The following is a 25,720-nucleotide window of genomic DNA, read 5'->3' on the forward strand; positions in this document are numbered from 1 at the left end:
AGGATTCTTGGGAGGCGAACAGGTCCACCTGTGCCCGACCGAATCGACTCCAAATCAGCTGGACCACCTGAGGGTGGAGTCTCCACTCTCCCCTGAGGGAAACCTGCTGTGACAGCGCATCCACTGTAGTGTTGAGGTTGCTCAGGATGTGAGTGACTCGAAGCGACTTGAGGTGCTGCCGACTCCGGAGGAGGAGACAGCAGGCGAGTTGTGACATACAGCGAGAGCGCAGGCCGCCTTGGCGGTTGACATATGCTACCGCTGCCGTGCTGTCCATCCAAACTTGCACGTGCTTGCCCTGGATCAACGGCCGGAACCTCCGCAGGGCGAATATTCGCATTCTTGGCGAGCAAAATTGCAAGTAACTCGAGGCAATTGATGTGCCAACGCAGTCGCGGACCCGTCCAGAGGCCAGCGGCTGCGTGCCTGTTGCAAACAGCGCCCCAGCCCGTTTTGGAGGCGTCTGTCGTGACCACGACGTGCCTGGAGACCAGTTGTAGGGGAACACCTGCTCGTAGAAATGAGAGGTCGATCCAAGGGCTGAAAAGACGGTGACAGACCGACGTAATAGCCACACGGTGTGTCCCGTGGCGCTATGCCCATCTCAGGACTTGAGTCTGGAGCCAGTGCTGAAGCGGCCTCATATGCATCAACCCGAGCGGGGTGGCCAACGCCAAGGATGCCATATGCCCCAGGAGCCTCTGAAAAAGTTTCAGTGGAACCGCTGTTTTCTGTTTGAACGCCTTCAAACAGGCCAGCACCGACTGGGCGCACTTGTTCGTAAGGCGCGCCGTCAAGGAGACTGATTCCAACTCCAAACCGAGAAAAGAGGTGCTCTGAACTGGGAGGAGCGTGCTCTTTTCCTAGTTGACCCGAAGCCCTAGTCGGCTGAGGTGTGAGAGCACCAGGTCCCTGTGTGCGCATAACACATCTCGAGAGTGAGCTAAGATTAGCCAGTCGTCGAGATAGTTGAGAATGCGAATGCCCACCTCCCTTAACGGGGCAAGGGCAGCCTCTGCGATCTTCATAAAGATGCGAGGAGACAGGGACAGGCCGAAAGGGAGGACTTTGTACTGATATGCCTGACCCTCGAACGCGATCCGCAGAAAGGGTCTGTGTCGAGGAAGGATAGAGACGTGAAAGTACGCATCCTTCAGGTCTACCGCCGCGAACCAATCTTGATGCCGGACACTCGCTAAAATCCGTCTTTGCGTCAGCATCTTGAACGGGGGTCTGTGTAAAGCCCGGTTCAGTACTCGCAGGTCCAAGATTGGCCGCAACCCACCGCCTTTTTTCGGTACGATGAAGTAGGGGCTGTAAAACCCTTTCTTCATCTCGGCTGGAGGGACAGGTCCTATCGTGCCCTTCCATAGGAGGGTAGCGATCTCCGCGCACAGGGTGACAGCGTTTTCGCCCTTGACCAAGGTGAAGTGGACAACGCTGAACCTGGGCGGGCGCCTGGCGAACTGAATCGCGTAGCCGAGTCGGACGGTCCGGACCAGCCACCGCGATGGATTGGAAAGCGCAAGCTATGCGTCCAAATTCCGCGCGAGGGGCACCAAGGGGACAACGTCGTCGGACATACCGGCAGGTGGGGCCTCGTGGCGGGGTGGAGCGCGAAGTGCCACAGCACGACGTGGCCGTGCTGAGTCTAGGGACATTGAAGCACTTACCTGGCTCCTTGTGACCACCCCTGGAACAGCCTGAGACGGGGGAGGAAGAGGCCTGTCCTAGTAACCCGTGGAGGCTGCCACATCGGGGGCGGCTGTGTGCCACAGCTGGGCGCTCAGGGGTGGAAAGGGCACCGCTGGAGCGCCAATCCTGCAAGAAAAAGCCTGTGGACGGTAGTCGTGGTGACGACCGTACACACCGGGTATGTGACCCAGGGAGGAAGGAAGCTGCTCTTTTGCTGAACTGTTGGGTACCACAGCCACTTGGGCGTGTGGCGAAATCAAACAAAAAGGCAACAAAAGATTTTCCACCCGGCCCTCCACCGGGAGATGGAGTGGTCTTTCTACCAGCTCCACGTGAGTGGGTTCCCTCGTCAGGGGCGCTCCGTGGTTTCTTCGGCGCCGGCTGTGAGACGGGTGGCGTCGGCTTCCTGAGGTTGGCTCCATGCCGGGGCCGGGCCGGAGGGGCGGGCTGCGGCGGAGCCGGTGCAGTCACTGCAGGGGGACGCCCTTGGTGACGAGCAGACAGGGTGTGGGATCTTGAGCCGCACCGGGGCAGGATGTGCCGGATTGCTTTCGTCTGCTGCTTTATCGTCGAGAACTGTCTTGTTGGCCTCACCCATCTCGACCAGGTTGAGCCACAGGTGGTGCTCCTGGACCACTAGTGTGGCCATAGTCCGCCCGAGAGACCACGCCATGACTTTCGTCGCCTGGAGGGCGAGGCCGGTCGCCGAACGCAGTTCCTGCATCAAATCTGGGGCGGAACTACCCTCGTGCAGTTCTTTCAGCGCCTTGGCTTGGTGGACCTGCAGGAGAGCCATGGCGTGCAGGGCAGAGGCGGCTTGTCCAGCAGCACTGTAGGCCTTAGCCGTCAGGGACGACGTGAGCCTACAGGGCTTGGATGGGAGCTTAGGGCGTCCACGCCAGGTGGCGGCGCTCTGCGGGCATAAGTGCACCGCGAGCACCTTATCCACCGGGGGAGTCGGAGCCGGGCAGTAAAAGGTGCCTCCCACGACTTCGTCAGCTCCTCATGCACCTCCGGTAAGAATGGCACTGGAGCGGGGTGCGGCTGTTTTGAGCGGCGCCGCGAGCCCAGAAACCAATCATCAAGCCGCAAGGGTTCAGGGGAGAGCAGAGCGTTCCACTCTAGCCCGACACTCGCGGCCGCCCGGGAAAGCATGTCCATCATTTCGGCATCGGCCTGTGACTGGGCGACCGTCCCCGAAGGGGGAAGCCCAGCTGAGGCTTCTGCGTCCGACTGGACGAGCCCACTCTCCGATGCTGTGCTCAAGAGCTCATCATCTTCGCGGGCCCCGAACAAGAAGCCAGACTCGCCGTGCAACGAGCCAGCGAACTCATCCGGAAGCCCGACTGGGGTAGACGAGCGTGCTGGGGAATGGGAGGTCATGCGGGGGGATACCCGGCGGAGGCGATCCCATTGAGGTCCCCAAATCGCCCCCAGTGCTAGCCGCGCTGACCTCATACCCGTAGGTAGGAGGACCGAGGCGGGGAGCCGCTGGGGTGGCTTGCTTTCTTATGAAAGCAAGCCGCGACCGCAACGATGCCATGGTCATGTTCTCGCAGTGAGAACATGAAACATTCATAAACGCTGCCTCCGTGTGGGTCGCGCCCAGACACGAAAGACAGCGATCATGACCATCCGAAGTTGAGAGAAAACGACCGCAACCAGGAATAACACGATCGGAAAGGCATCTTTAGAAAGACGCGTCTTTAAAAAGATGTTCCGTGTGTGCGCTCTTTTAGAGAAATATACTCTTTTAGAGGGGAAAAACGCTCTTTCAGAAAATATACTCTCTAGTTTTTCTGCCGAAGCGCCCAGGGGCGTTCTCTGCAGTGCACCAGTGCAGAGGAGGGAGAAGCCACTGAAATGCACCATCAGATCCAGCAGAGGTGAATGAACAGTGCTATTCAGCTCAATGAGCATGACCGTTCGGCTCTGAAGAGAAAATCTGAATGAGTGGTTGCATACCAGCTCCTTTTATACCCGTATGTCCGGGGGAGTGGCATGCAAATACCACTCGCCAATTTTCATTGGCCTTTTATCAAAGACCAGAAGTATCTCGGGCTCCCAAGAGTGACCCCTAGTGTCACTACATCGACACCACCGTCGAGTGAGTGACAGATAGGGAATCAAGGTTGTTCAAACAGTTAATGGCAGGGATTCAAATATTTAATGCGAGGCCAGTAGGAAAGAAAAATTAATTATACACTAACAAAAAAATCCCTTACAAAATAATATTTACTATTGAAATTAAACCCTATGTTCATGCACATGAAACCCTGTGTTCATGAAACACACTTGTTTAGGTCAAAGACCAAGTGAAAAGATTTATTCAAAATAGTAAATTAAAAATTTTATAAATTGTTCAGTGGTCTGTGATGTCAAACATTTAATGAAAACACTTTAAACATGCACAGTGTGTCATGCAAGAATGCAATCTGGAGAGACCAATCTGGAGCAATCATTCTCTACTTGATCCCAAATGATTTAGACATCAGCAAAGAAATGTGTATCCTTAAAATACTTCTGTGTTGTTAGTTTGTTTTCATTACGTTGCTGACAGCATGCTGCACGAGTGTTTGTAGCTTGCTAGCCTGCTTAGCATTGCTTATACGTTCATCGTTTTATCCTTTGCCATTTTATGGCATGCTTCAGGTTTGTCCACTTTTCTACTGTTTCATCTGTGTGTATTAATACCACACATACCCATTTTCTCTTTTTTTTAATTCTTTTTTCTGATTGTCTACATCTCGCATCTCAACTGCATGCATTTGTTTTCTCCACTGTGTTTTACATGGATTATTTCACGGCATACGCTCATGTTATTGCTTCCCTGCATTTCATGCCACATGTTTACTATAGCTTCTTCTGTCAGCAGTGAGGGTTTCACGTGATAAATGTGAGGAATTAGTCAGGCTGATGGAGAAGGTTAATGAGCTAGAGGCACGAATCCAAACACTAGTGGAGGTCAATGAGAAAGAGAAGCCGGTAGATACTGTTTCAGATACGGGTAGTACAATGAGCAACACACACACTTTGGTTCCGGCTCTAGAGCCCCTGCAGCAGGGCGTTTGGGTGACGTCTTGTCAGCATACTTGGTCAGCAAAGCGACACCACTCTCCCGTCCCTGTTAGGGTTTCCAATCGATTCTCCCACTCAGTGATGCACCCACTGAGAATCATGTTGGAAGAGCCCTAATAATTGGTGATTCTATTGTAAGGAACATGGAAATAGAGACTCCAGCCAACATTGTTAAATGCATTTTGGGGGCTCGGGCTTCTGACGTCAGATCAAATTTACAAGTGCTGGCTAATGCTAAACGTAGATTTTCTAAAATTGTTATACATGTCAGCACTAATGATGTCCGGCTTTGCCAGTCGGAGATCACTAGATATAATGTTAAAGAGGTGTGTGAACTTGCAAAAAGGATGTCAGACAATGTAATATGCTCGGGCCCCCTCCCTACTCGTCATAGTGACGAGGTTTATAGTAGATTAGTGTCACGGCTGGATGTCTGAGTGGTGTCTGGAGAATAGCATAGGATTTATAGACAATTGGAAGAGTTTTTTGGGGTAGACCTGACCTGCTAAAGAGAGACAGACTCCATCCCTCCAGGGAAGGTGCCGCTCTCCTCTCTAGTAATTTGGCTCATAGTCTTAATAATGATAGTATCTGACTAACTGGGGCCCAGGTCAGGAAACAGACAAATTGGTTAATCTGAACATCTGCTAGCTGCCTTGAGACGTCACATAGGTCACATAAACTATAACATATAGAGACTGTATCTCCTAGATTTCATATAGAAACTGTCAAGTTTTTGGTGTTAATCAGAGGACATGATGTAAGTTTAAGTCTTTTGAACTAATAATGCTTAATATGACACTGTCAGATATAAATAAAAAATCTCTGTTGTCTTTTGCCCTTGCTACAGTATATAAATCACCCGGGCCTTACTCTGGTTTCCTTGATGAATTTGCAAATTTTCTATCTGATCTTGTTGTTAATGTAGATAGAGCTTTAATTATTGGTGACTTCAACATTCACATAGATAATGAAAATGACACATTGGGATTAGCATTTATTGATATTCTCAACTCTCCTGGAGTCAGACAAAATGTGACAGGACCAACTCATCGCCATAATCATTCTCTAGATTTAATTTTGTCATATGGAGTTGATGTTGATACTATAGAAATTGTACCACAGAGCGATGACATCTCAAATCATTACCTCATCTCTTGTTTGTTACGATCAGCTAATGTCACTCAATCTACACCCCGCTATCATTCAGGTAGAACTATTCTTTCAACCACTAAAGATAGCTTCACTAATAATCTTCCAGAATTGTCTCACATACTCAGTAAGCCAAAAAGTCTAGAAGAACTTTATGAAATAACAGAAAATATAAATACAGTCTTCTCTAGCACTCTTGATAGTGTCGCCCCCCTTCGATTAAAGAAAATTAAAGAAAAAGGCCTCGCACCATGGTACAATGATCACACTCATGCTCTCAAGAGAGCAGCTCGTAAAATGGAGCGCAAGTGGAAGAATACAAAATTAGAGGTATTTCGCGGTGCATGGAAGGATATTGTCTGTAGCTACAGACAGGCACTAAAAGTTGCCAGGTCAGCACATTTTAGCAAACTCATAGAAAATAACCACAACAATCCTAGGTGTTTATTCAGTACTGTGGCTAAATTGGTTACGAATAAAGCCTCAACTGAACCAGATATTCAGTCACAACACAATAGTAATGACTTCATTAATTTCTTTACTGATAAAATTGAAATAATCAGAAATAAAATTAGAACTGTGCAATCAACTGTCACAGCACCTCAGAAAACAGTGTCTCATAATTTTCCTCAAGAGCAGGTTCAATCCTTCGCTGTCATAGGTCATGAAGAGCTAACAAAACGTATAAAAAAATCAAAAGCCACAATATGTGTGTTAGATTCAATACCAGCTAAGCTCTTAAAAGAGGTATTCTCAGTAATCTCAGAACCTCTTCTTAATATTATTGTTGGGCCACATGTATTCAGATAGAAGACAAAGGCAGGCCTAACAATCATAAAAACATAACTCAAGCCCCACCTTCCAAGTCGTAAATTTTACTGATAAAAATCGCACCAAAATCAAACAAAGGGAGTCCAAAACAGACTACAAATCCATGAAGCCTTGCTCACTAAAGGATTGAACTCTCAACTCCTATTGGATGAGGCACACAACAGAACGTCCCTCAAACATGACATCATCAGGAGTTGAAATAATTCTGAAATGCTTCCAGAATTCACTTCCAGCAACTTTGTTCACCGAATATAGACATAGCTTTTTGCTGCTCTCAGGTGCAACCTCGTGGCACAAGGAAGTAATGTCCGACTTGAAACTGTAGCCATACAATCTCCGTCTCACTGGACGAGTTGAGATTACTCTGTGTTCAACCAAACACTCTGGTGATTTCTCTTCCATCTTCAATCAAGTCGACATTTCTGAGTTCTCCGCCAGCCCGCCGAGAATCAACAGCCGTACCACCCGCCGACAATCAACAGCCGTACCACCCGCCGACAGAGCGGGGAAACTGCACGAGCCTCAAGGAACCGTGATCTAAACAACCAGTAAAGCCCTACATTATTAACTCCTTGCACTGTTAGGGATGCACACACACTCACTCAGTTTAAGTCTAGACTAAAGAATTATCTATTTAGCCAGGCATACACCTAATTTATCCTTCAACTCACAATTAGGCTGCTTTAGTTAGGTCTGCCAGAACCAGAAATATCCATCATGATCTATAACTCTAATGATCTAAAATTGAATGGCATCTACACTAACATTATTCTATTTGTTTCCATGTCTCAACCTTGGGATTCATATCCCGAGGTTACCAGAGTCTGCCAGATCCAGCTCCATTCCTGCTTGCTGTCGGATTCCACTGCTACGTGTCACTGAGAGATGACGACAAATTACAGCTGGTGCTAGCCAGACATCACTTCAGTTTTTTTACTTCAGAGGATGAACTGATGCCAACTCCAACTGTAAGACTTCATATGCCACTGCCTGAACCTTGGATTTAGGATGGACCCCACCAAACATCACCGAAATGACCTGCAGGTTGAACTGCGATGCACCTCATCATTTATCTCTGCCTGCATCGCCTTTGATGAGTAGGGTGTTTGTATTTCTAGGCGGGCCAAGCGTTCCTGATGGTTTGGCACCTACCAAGCGTGGTCGTATGTACCAGTCCACTCCGGCTCCAAAGAAGCCCCTCAACAATTCTCTCGATCTCTTGCAAACCTAATTCCAGTTGCTTGGGGCACACAAATCTGTTCTCTCCTCCACCATACCGGTGTGGGATGCACTAATTCTATGCTCAGAGGTAGAGAATCTTCTTGCCAAAGATGCGATAGAAATTGTACAGAGAGGGGAAGAACAGAAAGGCTTTTACAGCGTTTATTTTCTGATCGTCAAAAAGATTGGTGCTTTGCGAGCGATACTGGACTTGAGACCATTGAATCAGACTCTCAGGAAGTCTCCGTTCAAGATGGTGACTCCTAGTACTCATGTCCATTCTCTGGACTGGTTTGTATCAAAGATGCATACCTTCATGTACAGATTGACCCTTGAAACTGGCCATTCATGAGATTTGTCTTCAAGGGGACTACATTCCAGCACACGGTCCTACCCTTCGGGTTGTCTCTGGTTCCTCGCACATTCATGAAATGTGTCGATGCATCACTCGCTCAGATGAAGCTAAGTGGTGTGCGCATATTAAATTCAGGTCAATTCAAGATTTATGCTTTTTCTTTGCTTTGACAGCCAAACCCATTCAAAGGGTTTGGCTGTCTCAAGCAAAGAATTTCCCACTGAAATGTGTCTTGGTGCAGGTTTGGCTTCCCCTAACACCTTTGTCAGGTTTAATAACCTTCATTTATCTTCCTTCTCTTCCCAGATTTTCAAAAAGGAAGAGGGTTGATTATCCAATGATCACTGACCAGTTGGTTAAATGTTTCACAACTCCGTTGGCTAGTGTCATTGTACCAAATCCCTTGGACAGGCAACCGCCCTGCTCCCCCTTCCCACTAAGTGAAAAGATGTGTTGAGACATTGGACCACTTTAGTCCATACAAAACTAAAGTCCCAATATAAAAGTCCATACAAATTAAAGTCCCAATATGTTACAAGTATTGGGTGGGATTTGGTAGCCTATCAGTGTGCCCTCATGGGGTATATTAGGGTGGCTACATGCCACCCAGAAACTTGTCTCATGTCATGACAGGGACCTAAATGAGTCCTACACTTTCAAATGATGGAATGAGTGTCCAGTGTCTTTGTGATTCCTCTGAAAGTAATAATAAAGAAAATTCATAATAAAGTTTTCATATTGTGTCATAATGGCAGTGGAATGAGCAGCTCTCTGCTTTTTCTGAGCAGCCTCATGATCTCCCATGCACTGAGTGAGTCCGACTGCCACACCACTTAAAACAATTTGATCAATTTTGTGGCTTAATTTTGTTGTGTCTTGATTTCATTTTGCTGTGGCTTTTCCATTGTGTTATGGCTTAATTTCATTGTGCTGTGGCTTATTTCTGCTGTGTTTTCAGCTTTTATTTGCTTTGCAAATTTGGTTGTGTTTTGCACCCATTGGCCACCGAATTAATGGCTTGGAATAACACTGTATGGACTGACCTGGCAACACTTTTTCTGACACACATATAAATTTCCAGTAGATAAACTGAATTAACATTTACACTTAACACTCACACTGTCAGGTGTATTTTGTTGATTCATGTCTTTTATTTTGAAAAGTTTACTTCTTGTTCCCTAGTCATGTGATGTCCTGTTTTCCCTCCATGTTCATGTTTTCATTGGTTTATTGTTTAATTATCTTGTTATCAGTTCTGTTTGTTCATTGGTTTATGGTCTCCCATGTCTTGTATTTAAGCCCTCATGTTTGCATTGTCTAGTTGTCGAGTATTGAATGTGAATGTGAGTGTAGAAGTTTATGTCAGGCCACGGTTTTTGTTAAGTCAAGTTTTTAGTCAAGACATGTTCATGTTTATATTTAGTTAGGGTTTTTGGATTTCACGTTCTGTAATTAAAACTGCACTTGGGTTCTCATCATCTTCATCTTCATCATCATTGCCAGCAGCCAGCACACGTTACAGAATACTTGACCAACCATGAACCCAGCAGTTTTAATTCTGCGCCTACGTCAGGGGAATCGTCCCCTGGAGGACTATGTTGAGGACTTCTGCGGTCTCGCCAGCCAGGTGGACTTTAATGAGGTTGCCCTCAAAGACTGTTTCAGATTTGGACTGAATGAGTCCATTTCTTTTTTGATGCCTGGCGGTCGCAGTTCCCTCAGCCTAGCTCAATATATCGACCTTGCCCTACGGTTCATTGGTTCCCCGTTCACTGTGGGGGAGGCGGATCCCGAGCCAGAGTTCCACGTCATGGCCGCCACCGAGCCAGAGTTCCACGTCATGGCTGCCGCCGATGCCAGGTCACAGCAACGCCCCAGCCTGCTCCATGCCAGGTCACAGCAACGCCCCAGCCTGCTCCATGCCACGTCACAGCCACACCTGAGCAGTGGGACCTGGAGATGGTTCCCACCCTTATACCCACCCTTAGTTCTCCTGAGCAGGCAAGGGGAACTTTCGGCCCTCCGACCCCGCCTGGACCCTCCGAGCCCTGGATTTCGCCTTGGCCTGTCGGTCCCTCGACATTGCCTCAGCTCGGCGTTTCCTCGGCTCCACTACGGTCCTTCAGCCTGTCGGCTGTGCCGGGGTCCCTCGTCCCTCCGGCTCCTCCTTGGTCTGTCGGTCACCTGGCTCCGCTTTGGCTCTCCGATCCTCTGGCTGCGCCTTGTCCCTCCGATCTGTCAGCTTCACCGGGGACCTCCTTCCCTACGGCTCCACCTTGGTCCTCAGTCCCACCGGTTCCACCTCAGTCTTCCGATCCCTCAGCTCTGCCTTGCTCCTCCGAGCCTCCAGCACCGCCTTGGTCCTCCCTGCCATCGGCTCCACCCTGGCCCTTCGAGTCTTCGGCTACTCTCCGGGCACCACGTTCCATGGCTCTGCCCCTCGAGCCTCTCATGGCTCCACCTCCCACGGACTTTGCCTTGGTCCCATGCCCCTCGCCCTTTCTCGCCATGCCATGTCCCACACCTCAAGACACACCCCCCCCCCAGCTCCCTACAGAACTTTGAATTTATGTCATGTTTTACGTGTTTTGTTTATGTGTTGGGATGTCAGGAGCCACCCCTTAGTAGGGGGGATATGTCAGGTGTATTTTGTTGATTCGTGTCTTTTATTTTGAAAAGTTTAGTTCCTGTTCCCTAGTCATGTGATGTCTTGTTTTCCCTCCATGTTCATGTGTCATGTTTTCATTTGGTTTATTGTTTAATTCTTGTTATCAGTTCTGTTTGTTCATTGGTTTATGTTCTCCCATGTCTTGTATTTAAGCCCTCATGTTTTCATTGTCTAGTTGTCGAGTAGTGAATGTGAGTGTAGAAGTTTATGTCAGGCCATGTTTATTGTCAAGTTTTTAGTCAAGCCATGTTCATGTTTATATTTAGTTAGGGTTTTTGGATTTCATGTTCTAATTAAAACTGCACTTGGGTTCTCATCTTCGTCTTCATCATCATTGCCAGCAGCCAGCACACGTTACACACACAAATCACTCATATGTACATGCAGATGCGTTTAATCATTACTTCTCCATCTCTGTATTTTCTGATGTGCTTTAAAACGTCAGATTTTTTTTCCTTTATCAGTGTTCATTTATTATCTTCAAAACTGCTGTAATTATGGTGTTTGTTTAAAAACAAAAAAATAGACGTCCACATTTTTTTTCTTTCCTTTACTGTCTCTTTCTCTCTCCCCTTCTGAATAAATCACTACAGTTCATTAGCCCTTGGGTTCCTGAAATTAAAATCTCCCCATGTTCCCATACAACCTCAGAGAGCTGTTACATATAGTAATCACACCATACCCAACAAAACAGGCTGAAGCGGAGACACTTTTGTGTTTTATGACAGAGCAACCAGTGCAAAGATGTTATTACAAACAGCTGAGATGTAACAAAGTCTTTTCAGTTGGTGGAAAAGATGTCGGGAAGATTTTCAAAGAAGTATTTGTGGATCTATATACCTATTCTGTTGTCATAACAGTAGCAATCTGTTAAATAACAAAGGCATGATTCTTTTTTTCAGCTTCATATGATTTATCCACAATACATAACATAGCGTATGACATTTTACAGGTGTATTGAAGTTTTGCAACGATTCAATATATGGATGCAGTTACAGAGAGGCCCAAAAGCTATTTTATTTTGTTGTATTTTATTTTTTTATTAAATTTGTTATTTTATTGTATAGCCTATTTGCTCCATTAAATTTAGTGCAAACATACCCACACAGACATAGCCTATACATTGCATTGTGCAATGATAGACATGTGCAGTCAATCACATAAAGACCCATGTTCAATTTCGACATCTCCCACCATCTCCCTCTCACCCATCACATGTGCCCTATCATGATTACAACAGGACACTCTTAATCTCAATGACTGTTATCTCATCATGCCCTTAACAGAATGATGTGGTGCAAATGTCAAAAAGGCACTGAGACCTTGAGTGCTATAAACAAACCTCAAAGACAGACAGAGGAAATGTGACCTTTAGCCCTCTGTCAGCTTCTTTCCTAATTCAATGAACTTGACAGTTATTGAAGTACTTTATTTTTTGCCTTCTTCTCTCACATAGAAGCATGCCGTACCCATTCGCTTTAATTCCCTTTTTTCCCCTCTCTTTTCTTTTCATGCTATCAAGCCCACAGAAAGCACTATATTCCAGTCATTTGCATTATCCCGAGAATCAGCTTTAAAGTTGTGAGATACTGTAAGAAAACGGGCTCCACTTATCCTTTAGAGAAAAAAAACAAAAAATGTTCAAAGCCTCTAAATACTCTGGAACAGATGTATATTATCATTGGATTTGCGTTTTCACCTCTTTGCTCCTGTATGGGTAATAGTGTAGTGTGTAGTCGCATGTCCCTCACATCCTCTGTGTTTAGCATATCCTCTCAACAGAAGCTAGAACCCCACTGGGCCAGTCTGCACTTCAAAGCACTGTGTCTATCTACAGGAGACAAAGCACAATCCACACATATGGAAGCAGCCTCCTCACTCATGCTTGAGTCAATAGCATTATTTGCTCGCTCTCTGTCTGTTTTGTTTTTTTTACACAGATATACGGCGCTTTCCACCTACACCCTAACCACACAAACCCAGCACCCAATATGAATCTGGTGTCAATTTTATATGCATGTGAAAATATTTGCTGTGAAAGTATTTGTGTTCCTTAAGAAGAAAGAGTGCTTGGAGAAGAGGGAGTCTTAGAGGGAGGAAGGTAGATGTAAACACTTTGCAGGGGTTTCACTGTAATTCGAATGCATTTCTTTGTGTAATTCTGGTGTAGACCAAACTGTGGCATGAAAAAAGCTAGTACTAGTACTTTTCGTCATTTCTACACCTGAGGAGCTATAGTTCCTTGTAGCCATTTTAAGGGACATATTTAGCTCCTACTCTGGGGTAGGTACTTTTGGGGGCATAAAGGGACTGTGGGAGGTGCTGTAGCCTGTGATTGGTCAAAAACCTATGACGCACAAAGCACTGAGAAACTCGAGGAGTCAGCAGCCTCCATTTGTAAACAAACTTGTAGCTGCTAGCCTGCTACTCAGAGGATTGTGCTAATTTTATGATTCCCTTTACAGAAATAATCCTGTATAAATAATAATAAAATATCCAAAGAGGATCACCCGTTTCACATATGTGTGTATGTGCGTCTCATCGGGAGACATGCTCTGAGTTTTCATCGCATCTGTACTGTTTGCACGGTGAATATACAAAAAAATAAAGTGATTTCTGGATTACTACATCAAATTTTTCCTGGGATGACAGATATAAATAATAAGATGTTAATAGAGAATGGGTAATTGAACTCTATTAGAAACTAATCCATCATGAAATCTAGTTTACATGAGGGAAGTATTGCGTGCCTGTTACTGCGTGGTTAACTTGAATCAAGAAATCTTTTTTAAGTCAATGAGTTCAGTAATTAATGTTGAGTCATAAACGCCTTTATTGTAAAAGATCATGTTGATAAATAGATTTATAGTGCATTTTTAACATGTTGTCCACAGAGTTTAGCTTGTGTTGCGTGCTTAAAGAGTGCCTCTTTTCTTATCTCACTCTGGTTGCAGCACGGCTTATGAGCCCAGTAAACTCCACTTATCCTTCCTCCAGCCTGCATCCGAAAACTGGAAACTGCTGATTTCAGAGGCTGTAAAAGGAGATAGGCTGAAATAATGTGCTTTTTAAACTGTCCTGAGACCAGTTTCCTTAAGAGTTCCATTCATCCAAAAACACTCTCGTTTAACCCATTAACTGATTAGGCAGCAAGGCCGCTGCTCATGTTTTTGGATGCAGCCACAGTTTGTGTAAGACAGCCATAACAAAAGTGTAGCTCTGATCCTGGTGTCCTCTGTCACGCGTGCAATAATGTCAGAAGAAAAATGGTCGATACTAGATGATGTCACTGTGGGGCTTACTTTTGTGAGTGTGAATGCAAGAGGTGAAAATTCTTCTGGGATGTCCCATTCTTCTTAAGAGTTCATCTAGAAAGTTACTAAGGGAAAAGTACCGGGACAGTGGTTGAAAAAGGGGCTCATGTGTATGAGAACAGCAGTATGCAGTATTTCGTTCTCTGTGAGGCACACGTGTCAAAGCGGAATCATGCAGTGTTATAGAAAGGCTGGACTGCAGCTGTGGAAAATATTTGAGGCACCAGACATGCAGACATCTAGGTTACTATGGTAACCCTGGTTCCCTGAAAGGAGGGAACGAGACGTTACGTCGATGATTGACAGTAGGGGTTTGCCCTTGAGCCCCCGATCTTTCTTTATGGTTGCCATCACACCAATTTCCTTGGCAGATGTCTTTCGAAGTCCTGCCTTCTATACTCGGCTAGCATATATAAGGCTGGCCGAAAGACAGCTTCCTCAGGACATTCGACTGAAGAGGTGAGAGGATCTCTAAAACCTTTTCAGTAGCAACCAGTATTGTGGCAAGGGTACGAAAGGAGTCAAGATAATAGTCCGAGGGTAGCCAATTTCTTCACCAAACTCACATCAGGTGAAGTGATGAACTGTTTGGAGGGAGGGCTGAATTCACAGTCCTTTGATCGTGGTCTTAAACCGATTGGAGGACGAGTTGACACTTCCAATGTGGAATCTAGGAGAAATTCACTAGATTAATGGTCACCATAATTGTTTTATCAACAATGAGAAGCAACTGAGGTGATAGGAAAAAAGCTCGCCCGTGGGGAGCACTTTTCAATATGGGAAACAGGACTATATTTCCCTAGACTACATGCAAGAAGAAGACTCTTGTATTTCTTATAAGAATGTGTCTCGCATTAGGCAGATGCTATTTGCACCCTAGTACAAATAATGGTATATGCTATTTACACCCCAGTGCAAACAGTGTTAGATACTATTTGCACCAATATTTAAATATTAATATACAGTATATGGGCATCACTGCAGTGTGACTAGCCAAAGAGGTAGTGTACAAAAAGACTGGTGCCACTAGAGCAGTATTAAACAGATATTGTGCTTAACACCCAAGAAAGAAGTTGTTTTACCGAGCGGAAAACAACCTTCTACGTGGTTTAAGAGCGAAGCCTTACAATGACTTTCATGTTGTAACAAATCCGAAAGGGGGCGTATGCAAAATTTGTGTCACAAGGCACTTGTTTCAGCGCTACTAATCAGTGATGAGAGCTTAGTTTCCCTTCACAGAAAGTACATGTGAAGACAGGGAGTGAAACGTCTAGATTATAAAATCTAGCAAAAGTATTTGGGGAAGACCAACCGGCCGCTAGGCAGATGTCTGATAAGGACAAGCCATTTGCCTATGCCCAAGAGTAAGCCATGCCCCTTGTGGAGTATGCTTTAACCCCTGCAGGGCATTCCAAGCCCTGTGATTCGTATGCTAATTTAGTAGCATCTACGACCAAGTGAGACAGTCGCCATTTAGAGAATGCTCTGCCTTTGACTCAACAATCTAAGATGGCATGTACGCTCAATGTAAATGTGCAGTGCTCGCACTGGGCAGAGTGTGTACAATAAACTTCCTTCCTCTGACTGAGGGGGAGAGAAAGCCTATAAGGTTATCACCTGCAAATGGAGCAGAGTGCTCTAGAGGGTGGATAAAACCTTAGGAATATAGGCTATTTTGGGCTTCAAAATAGCTTTAGAAAAACCTGGACCAAACTCTAAACAGGAATTTTCCACTGATAGAGCTTGGAGATCTCCCACGCGCTTCACTTAAGCGAGAGCCAGTAGTAATGCGGTCTTTAATGAGAGAGCACGCAATTCTACTGTTGTTATATAGTGCTTTTAGAACCATGGACAGGTCCCACACTGGAACTGTAATGGGGCCAGAGGGTCTAAGATTTCTAACACCACGTAAACATTTCGTAACAAGCTCATGCTTGCTGTTCGAAATGCCCCTGACAGGGGTGTGAAATGCTGCAATAGCTGCAGCATATACTTATAGTGTTGATTGGGGAAAAAAATCAGCATCCAAATGCTAATGCATGAAGTGATGCATCGCTTATACTGAGCAATATGCTGGGTTTTCATTCTGTGATGAACACCGGTCTGAAAAAAATCTGCACTTTAGTGCATAGAGGCGCCTGGTAGAAGGGGCTCTAGCTTGTGAGATGGTGTTAAGCACTGTGTGCGGCCATCTATTTCCCACGTGTTCCATTCAACGGCCAAATGTGTAGATTCCACAGTTCTGGCTTGGGATGCCCGAACGTGCCCTGCTCCTGAGAGAGTAAATCTCTCCTCAATGGAATTTCCCATATTGGAGCTTCCAGCAGTTCCAACAGCTCCGGAAACCAAAGCTGGTTGGGTCATTTTGGTGCAACCCATAGCACTGTTTCCTAATCCAGCCTGATTTTGCACAGCACTTGGTGTATCAGGCGAATAGGGGAAAAATGCATATTTGCATTTCTCTGCTGGTCATTTGTGAGTGAAGGCATCCATTTTCCCAACGGAGTCTGGCTCGGTGAGTCCACATCTGACAGTGTGACCATGTATAAATCTAGAGGGTTTTTCATCCCGAGATGGATACCAGACTGTAAATACACATCCCTTTACAGAGATGCCAGTCGAGTGCCACCAAACTGTCCAGCAATCATCCAATGGTTTGGGCAGTCAGTGCACACAACTCTCTGTAGAGCACAAAGTCATGTCCTCCAGGATTTAGACTGAAAGACCTGCAAAACTGTAGGTCTGACGCGGCTCATCATGGGGCTGCGGGAGTGAAGAGTTTTACTTTCTAAATCCCTTCTGTTCCATGTGGTTTAGCACGGTAGAGGCATTCACTCCTGAAATGTGCATGCAAGCCGAGTAGGGCGCACAGCATGTTCTAGAGTGCTCTGCTCCATTTGAAGAATGGTACTTTTACGCTGAAGTACAACTTGACACCAGGCATTCAGATACCATTCACCCAATTGGGCCACGATAGGCACCACACAATCATTCGGGGATATGGCAAACAAAATCGGATCCTCCGTCTAATTTCTTCTGCATATTCCATGGGCAAAAATGTTATAAATGGAGATGTCTGAGTCTGGTGCAACACCCGTCTGCGTTCCACAGAGGAAGTGTTGCAAAAAACTGTAGACCTGGCAGCGTTCTTTCGAAAAGAATAATGGTTTAGTGTGGTCGCTGCCCAAGCCTGAAAGACAGCAATCGTTCTAGGAAATACACTTGTGATTATTCCATCCTGAAAAGGATGTATATATCACAAGCATTTGCATTTGTTTGTTTTTGTATGTTGATAAAAAGAATATACAAAACAGTATTTTTTCAAGAGGGTTTCCAATCCTCTTTTGTAAATATAAGGATACACTTTGCCGGGCACCCAGGGACAGAAGAAGGCTTTGACTGCTGAAATCTGTGAATAACTCACAATTAAGGCCAAAGGCGTGATCCAGAGAGAGAGATCCCTACTCGACTCTGAAGGAGAAGTTCTGAGGAAGCTCGCTGAGGATAGAAGGCAGGACTTCAAGAGACATCTGAAATAAAGAAATTGGTGTGATGGGGGCCTGGGTAGCTCAGCAAGTATTGACGCTGACTACCACCTCTGGAGTCATGAGTTCAAATCCAGGGTGTGCTGAGAGACTCCAGCCAGGTCTCCTAAGCAACCAAATTGGCCTGGTTGCTAGGGAGGGTAGAGTCACCTGGGGTAAACTCCTTGTGGTTGCAATTAGTGGTTCTCGCGCTCAATGGGGCATGTGGTAAGTTGTGCATGGATCACAGAGAATAGCATGAGCCTTCACATGAGTCACTTAAATAATAATAGATAAATATTTTGGCATATTTTCTGTTCTGTGCTGAAAAATAAATCATCAAATTAGCTAATTAATGACTACTCACCTGAATAACACAAAATGGGTGTCATTTTAAAGACTTTACAATGCATTTAGGCAATATAACCAACTCTTACCAGCTGCTTTTTAGTTTGCTGACAAATTAGAAGTGTTTCGTTTCCATAACTTATGAAATATGATTATTTACTGAACAACATACAGTCAAAACATTGTGCCAATTGGAAAGTTCATAATACATATTATTTTACTCACATATCAAATTATTATCAAGTAAAACACCAGAGGAAAAAAAGCTTTTAGAGTTTATAAACTGAAAACAGATATCTTTTGTCGCATTTTGCTTGTAACTTCATGAAACACAAAAAGAATATAAAAACAGCAGATGTTCCCGATTAAGACAATTGTTTAATGGTCCCTAGTCCAAATACTATGTGATCATAGATCTTAAAATAATCTTGGACACAATGCAACTCTACCTCAGATATCCTTGTAATCATCCTGGGGAACGGTCTCTGATTACAAAGTGGACCAATCACAGCTGTTGTGGTCTGTGTCGACGCAACACGCAGTTACATTTTTGAAGAGGTGCACATCAGGCTACTACATAGGCTACGGCATAATTGCTGTTGGTTTGACGTAAAAGTATAAATTGGCCTTAAAGATTCTGTCAGCTATTTTTTCATGGAAAGGTATGCAAAAAACTTTCCTACTCCCTGAAAGATATCACTGAAATAAGTATCATGACATATCTCACTGTTCTCTTTGACAGCTCTAGACTCTGTAAACAGCAAACAAAAATGTGTCGGTGGGCCACGGTCTCTGACGCTTTCTACCTGTCAATCATTTTGCGTGTTCCCATAGTGTTGTAGTTGCAGCGAAATATTAAGGCTTAATGCCATTTTTATGCCATGTTTCTCATAACAGTTGTCAGTTGAGGACGTTATTTTGCTACTGTTGTGTTTGACAGGAAAAAAGAGGGGGTGTGGCTAATTCAACGGCTCAGCTCCAGAATGTCAAAAATCGCTTACAGCACCTTTAACCATATGTTTCCACTGCCACGGAAGAAATCCTCTCAAAGCCTCTCACAACGCTTGGGAACAGCTTGCTCCGCGCCGCTGTCAATCCCACGATCCACCTCATGAGCATAGTGCTCGGCTTCCATAGGAATTAATCGAAAAAGCTCGCTCCGCTTCGCTCACAACGTGCCAGTGGAAACGTATGGTAAGAAAGATCCTCTGTGGTGGAAAGACCCGCCCCTTCCTCTCGTTATGGTCGCCCCGCATTTGAGGGCCATCCTTCAGCCAGGCTCACAAAGAGAGTGGGCAGAAGAGAGAAGACCTCGAGGTGCAATTTAAAAAGCCTTGTTTGAGCAGTGGATAATGAGGTGCACCTGATGTGAATAGAGCCTCATCACTGCTGCCATTAAATGTAGAGTGTGCTTCTCCTCATGTACACACACTGGTATACTTGCAGGTTCAGTAGCAGAGCTGGAATCCGAGCGCAAGTTAGATATGTCACCAGGCCGTGGCTGACGGGCTAGGATGCTGGCCTGTCTTCCCCTCAAACACTACGGCCCTTGGGAAGACAGGCCGCCACAGAAGCCACCACCCCTTGAGCCCTGAAACCCTAGGAGGAGAATGCGTGCAGCCATCGGACCCTGCCCTCGTGGACCATCTCATAGACACTCTCCCTTCCTCCACAGAGCCCCGATTTACAGCGAGGGCACCAGATCCCTCTTTATATTGGATACTTTCCCCCCCTGGACACTATTTTCCCTATTTCTGGACATTTTATGTTGTTTTTCCATGTAGTTTATTATTTAAAATAAACCCACTATGTCTGTCTCTTGCTCACCCCACCACATCCTCAAAACAAACTGATATACTACTTGCATAATGAACCAATAATCAGAGCCACACAGTCAATAAGTAACAGTTCAGCTTTTAATGAAAGGTCTTCTCTTGGCGCAGGTCTGCTATCAAATAAATAAAGCAATTATTTTGATACATCTATATAAACTAAACTAAAGCATGAAAAATTAAGAAAAGTCACAAATTATCTGTAGCCTAGTATTTGGGTGTGGCATGAAATGCTACCAGTGTTCTTTATGTACAAGCACCTCCATTTAACACTTTCAGTTAGTCTGACAGATTGTGTCCTCCAACACGGTTAACCACTCTAACAAAAGCACATTAGAAATAAGAAATGTTATTGGTACAAATATTGCTATACAAAATAGCCGATCATCATGATATCATGATGGCAGTCCATTCATGCAGTGGTGGCTCAGTGGTTAAGGCTCTGGGTTACTGATCAGAAGGTTGGGTTTTCAAGCCCCAGCACTGCCAAGATGCCACTGTTAGGCCCTTAACCCTATCTGCTCCAGGGGTGCCATATCATAGCTGACCCTGCACTCTGACCCCAGCTCAGCTGGGATATGTAAAAAAAAAAGAATTTCACTGTATATGTGTGATAAATACATTTATATATATAATTTTTTTGTATTTTCATCAGGCCACAACTGATTCAAACAGATAGACAAAATCAATGTGGTGATTTGAATAAAGATAGAAAGGAATCTGAAAAATACTGCAGAATATTAATGAATCAAACACTACTGTTTATGGATTTCTGTCTACCTTTTCATGGGTTTTTTTCAGTAGCAATTTAGTATTTTAGTGTCCTATCAGAAAACGGTCACAATAATTGATGTCCACTCATATGTGCACATTTAAAATGGTAGAAGTACATAACACCTTGTGCTGTCAAGAGAGTAAGGAGAAAATGAGAAGGACGGGTGGAGCGGGGTGTGCTAAACTCCATACCATACATTCATTCCACAGCAATGGCGAGACTGAGAGAAGGTCAAGTGTCACTAACTTACTAGATGTGATGAGACCACCCTGAAGATGCAGGTTGGTTGTCTAGACTAAAGTGTAGTTTAGTGAGTCCTTAGCAGAGCAGTCATCTGCTCTCACTCAGATGACATACCAGGAAGGTTTAACAGCTTCTAACCAATCCTAATTATCACCATATTTTAACAGTTCTAATGGTCAGCATTCTCATCACTGACAATAATTGTCTTGTTTGATATTTTATGACTGCAATTCCTACTGGGGCCAAAAACTGATGCATTTTAGCAAAGCGTAAGTGTCAGACTGCTACTAGATGGAACAAATTAAACTTTTGATATTCACATGCATGTTTCTGTGAAAGGGATGCAGCCAAGATGTAAAACATCTATCATACCTTATACAGTATTTATACACCTGGTCACCACCTGAGTATGAAAGCGGGCTTCTCTGTCTCATAACCTTCCATAGTGCTGGTTTCAAACACAAACACACGCACAATTATTAACTCTGACAGTGGGGTACTGGTGAGTTATGGGAGGACTGGAGACTCCTAGGTGGTGATACTGTCATCCACCACATAAGGAATGAGACAGCTGCCACACACACACACACACACACACACACACACACACACACACAAACTCCCTGTAGATGACTTGGATTCCATCAAAGCTGAAATAGATTCATAATGTACAATTTAAATGCTTTTAAAAACTGCTGCAGGAAATACATGAACTCCAAATAACCAGACTTGTTTTCTTGCTACAAATCTTATTTTTGCCAAAACCAAGTGAGCTAAAGGCACTATCATACTGTCTACAGCAGGGGTCGGCAACCTTTTTGACATGGAGTGTCATTTTTCTATTTTCCTGGTCAATGGCTGTGCCATCACCAGAAACTCACACGATTACCCGAAAGTGAAGCGCTGCCGGCTCGTGATGAGCGAATGGCTTGCACGCACTGCACAAGTCTGTTGGGTAGGCCTATACTGCAGTCTTGTCACATTTTAACTTTTTGTTTAGCCTCCCATTCAGCTCATGAAAACACACTGCATGATCATGAATATGGATTACATCAAGATGTAGATTGGAATGCCGGTGCGGAATTTATATAAATAAAATAGTCTACTCCTCTCTCGCCGTTGCTGGCATGCCAGTGATTACCCCTCTGTGTGCCAATGCTGGCACACGTGCCATAGGTTGCCGACCCCTGGTCTACAGTGTCCTAATTCATAGGAGGACAAATTCTTGGATTCATAAGATTTCTGAACAACTTGAATTATGAAATAATTTCATCAAAAAAACTTTATAGTGCTTGACCACTCCCTTCAAATCAGATAATATTTTTCTTCTCTCATCAACTAATGAGAAAAGAACCTGAGAAAAGATAATACTATCTTTCCTTGGCAGCACCAATTCTTTTTCACTCAACAAAGGCCAAAATATGAGAATTGTGATTATGACTTACTAAACTGAAAACAGGGGAAAGTTGAAACTAAACAAGAAGATACAATATAAGGTATAATACTGTCATACAATATAAACTATATTCAATAGGTTTTCCAAACATTGGATTAGACCCATTTTGACTTGCAATAAACCTGACAGGAATATGTTTTTCAAATAAATTATTTTTAACAAGCTTCAGAACATTATACTACGATCATCAAAAGATTATTTTAAGATCTCATATTGTGATACACATAATTACAATATACTGTAAACTAGATACCTAGTGGTCTTACAATGCAATTAGCTTACAGTTAGGGGGACAGAAAAAAATTAATGATAGAAAAAAATTAATGAATAAAAATATATCAGTAATAAAACTTAAAATAGATTTAAATCCAGTACATATTGACAACATATATCACAATATAAATGCAGATTGGTGGCATATTAGAATAAACAAACAAACAACAAAATCTGAATGATAAAAATTATGTTAATAATACAGATAATCATAATAATACTAGAGGTAGCAGCTGATTATGATGCTCTGTTTTCTTCATGTAGTCTGGTAGATTGCAGTTGTAGTGCTTTCTTTTGACGAGTCTGACTGTCTGTACATGTGTCCTGTATTGCATTTAAAGGTGTTGATTCAGATCTGTTCTTTCGGTGAGAAGTTCATCTTCAAAGGTAAAGTGTCTCAAATACAATGGCACAAGAAGTGCTATTCAAGTGGTCTTCAGTGTAAAAAACAAATAAAAAAACAAACAGAATAAGAATAAAAAAACACCTTAGGCACACAAAGATGCACACATTCACTCTCTCTCTCTCTCTCTCACACACACACACACACACAAATAGACTTTTTGTGAAAATTACCAAACCAAGTAATTGTATTCCTTCAAATGTGGTTTGATAACTCAAAGTTCTTCATTTAACATGAATGACCACCATTTCAACCTCAGTGGGCATTGAGCCAGTCATACAGATGTTCAGAAAAGAATTGAGATAGGGAGATGCAGAAAGATAGAGAACAAGGGTGGCAGAGAGAGATAAAGCCCTTAATTAGTTCATAAATCTGTCCAAAGCCCCTGCTCTCAAAGAGAGGACTGAATACATTAACACACACTCTAACATACAGACCACCTGCCCACACTATCTGAATACACACACATATACACACATTTACACACACATTTACATACACAGATACCAACACACACATACCAACACACAATGTCTGTCACTATAGCATGAACATGGCTTTTGTCCTTCTCAGCCTTAAGTTGGCCATTCCATGTGTTTCTTCTTATCTACGCAATGTCCTGTAAGTACTTGTCTGTGTGACTCTGTTTGACAGAACATCTTCAGGACTGATAGAAGTGATGGTAGTGATGATGATGTTCATGATGGTGATGATGCTCATGCCGCTGAACTACCTGAGCAAGTCCTCCTTCATACAGCACCAGACTGGGCAGATCCTTCACATGTTCTTTCTCCACTACTGGCCCGGACGTCACGGTCGAGCCCAGAGCCCGATAGTGGAGCCCTTCTTTAGGCCTCTGTTTGTGTCGTCGGTATGGTCCTGAGCTTTGGTGTGGTGGGGTCTGGTTGGGCACTGCAGAGGGAGGGGGTACTCCTCTTTTCATCACCCGACCAATGGAGGCCTGAGTGGGCGGGGTACGGTGTGTTTTGGGGGAACGGAGTGCATGTGTGTGCCGGGTGAGGAGGGCAGGATTCTCTGTGGAGATGGTATGTGAACGCCGATGGTGAGTGGGGTAGGCGTGGCCATTCTCGGGTTCGTGAGATCGAGAGTGTGTTTGATTGGATGACCGGGTGGCATTGTTGGGTTTTGTTGGCTCTGTGGCAGGAGCTGCTTGAGGAAGAACAAAAATTATTATCTAAAGAGTTATTATTATTATTAACATTATTTAAGAAAACATGTCTTTACCACAAGATATAATGCAAACACAAATCTTAAAAAATAATAATAAATACAGCTGCAAGCAGTAATGATGGGCCTAAGCACAATGGGTCCATTTCCACCCGGTGGCAAGGTGGACACATGCATTTGGCATTTGACATTATTCTAAACAATTTTGAAGCAATTTGGGTTAATATAAGAGGACTATTTTTAAAGTCTGTTGTAAAAGCCACACTTTCTGCTGCAGGTGGTGGCGCTATGACCGTGACCCAAAATAGTCACATCCATATGATTAGCCCCCAAGACTAAACATACATATAAATTTTGTTCTAAATCACACATATTGCACACAGAAGATATGGGACACTTCCTGTTTTCCATTTTTCGCCATTAATTTAATGCCTCGTCATAGCAACACCATTCGATATATCAAAAAACTGTTCACAATTTAGCATCTTCAATGTCTTGGCATGATGTTGTCTAAATGTGGTGACAGTCTCATGAATCCCCTAGGAGGAGTATTTAAAAGTTCAGAGACTGCAATATTCAAAATAATCCATAATGGCCAACTTCCTTTTGGGCGGAGCTAATGACTGTAATTATGAAAGTTAACAAGAACTATATATGTGTATGAAGTTTGGTGACTGTAGGTGAAAATGGGGGTGCTACAGAGGCCGTCTTACACACCCATTTTAAAGGGGGCACTACAGAGCTATATACACTATATTGCCAAAAGTATTCGCTCATCTGCCTTTAGACGCATATGAATTTAAGTGACATCCCATTCTTAATCCATAGGGTTTAATATGACGTCGGCCCACCCTTTGCAGCTATAACAGCTTCAACTCTTCTGGGAAGGCTTTCCACAAGGTTTAGGAGTGTGTTTATGGGAATTTTTGACCATTCTTCCAGAAGCGCATTTGTGAGGTCAGACACTGATGTTGGACGAGAAGGCCTGGCTCGCAGTCTTCGCTCTAATTCATCCCAAAGGTGCTCTGTCGGGTTGAGGTCAGGACTCTGTGCAGGCCAGTCAAGTTCTTCCACACCAAACTCGCTCATCCATGTCTTTATGGACCTTGCTTTGTGCACTGGTGCGCAGTCATGTTGGAATAGGAAGGGGCCATCCCCAAACTGTTCCCACAAAGTTGGGAGCATGGAATTGTCCAAAATCTCTTGGTATGCTGAAGCATTCAGAGTTCCTTTCACTGGAACTAAGGGGCCAAGCCCAGCTCCTGAAAAACAACCCCACACCATAATCCCCCCTCCACCAAACTTCACAGTTGGCACAATGCAGTCAGACAAGTACCGTTCTCCTGGCAACCGCCAAACCCAGA

At 44.3% G+C, this 25,720-nt stretch overlaps 1 protein-coding gene across 2 annotated transcripts in view; it reads right to left on the reverse strand.

Moving 5' to 3' along the window:
- Positions 1 to 20,099: 20,099 nt before the first annotated feature.
- LOC127444166 (protein naked cuticle homolog 1) overlaps positions 20,100 to 25,720 on the reverse strand; it is a 59,118-nt gene continuing 53,497 nt past the window's right edge. Inside the window, exon 10 of one of the 2 annotated variants that reach the window (XM_051703412.1) lies at positions 20,100 to 24,335. In XM_051703412.1, coding sequence (XP_051559372.1) covers positions 23,830 to 24,335 — 506 coding nt within the window. In that variant the 3' untranslated portion in view covers positions 20,100 to 23,829. Of the gene's footprint in view, positions 24,339 to 25,720 lie in introns of both variants that reach the window. The other variant, XM_051703406.1, reaches the window with a different exon arrangement.

Source organism: Myxocyprinus asiaticus, chromosome 1 (assembly GCF_019703515.2).
Source record: "Myxocyprinus asiaticus isolate MX2 ecotype Aquarium Trade chromosome 1, UBuf_Myxa_2, whole genome shotgun sequence".
In the NCBI taxonomy this organism is placed as follows: Eukaryota; Metazoa; Chordata; class Actinopteri; order Cypriniformes; family Catostomidae; genus Myxocyprinus; species Myxocyprinus asiaticus.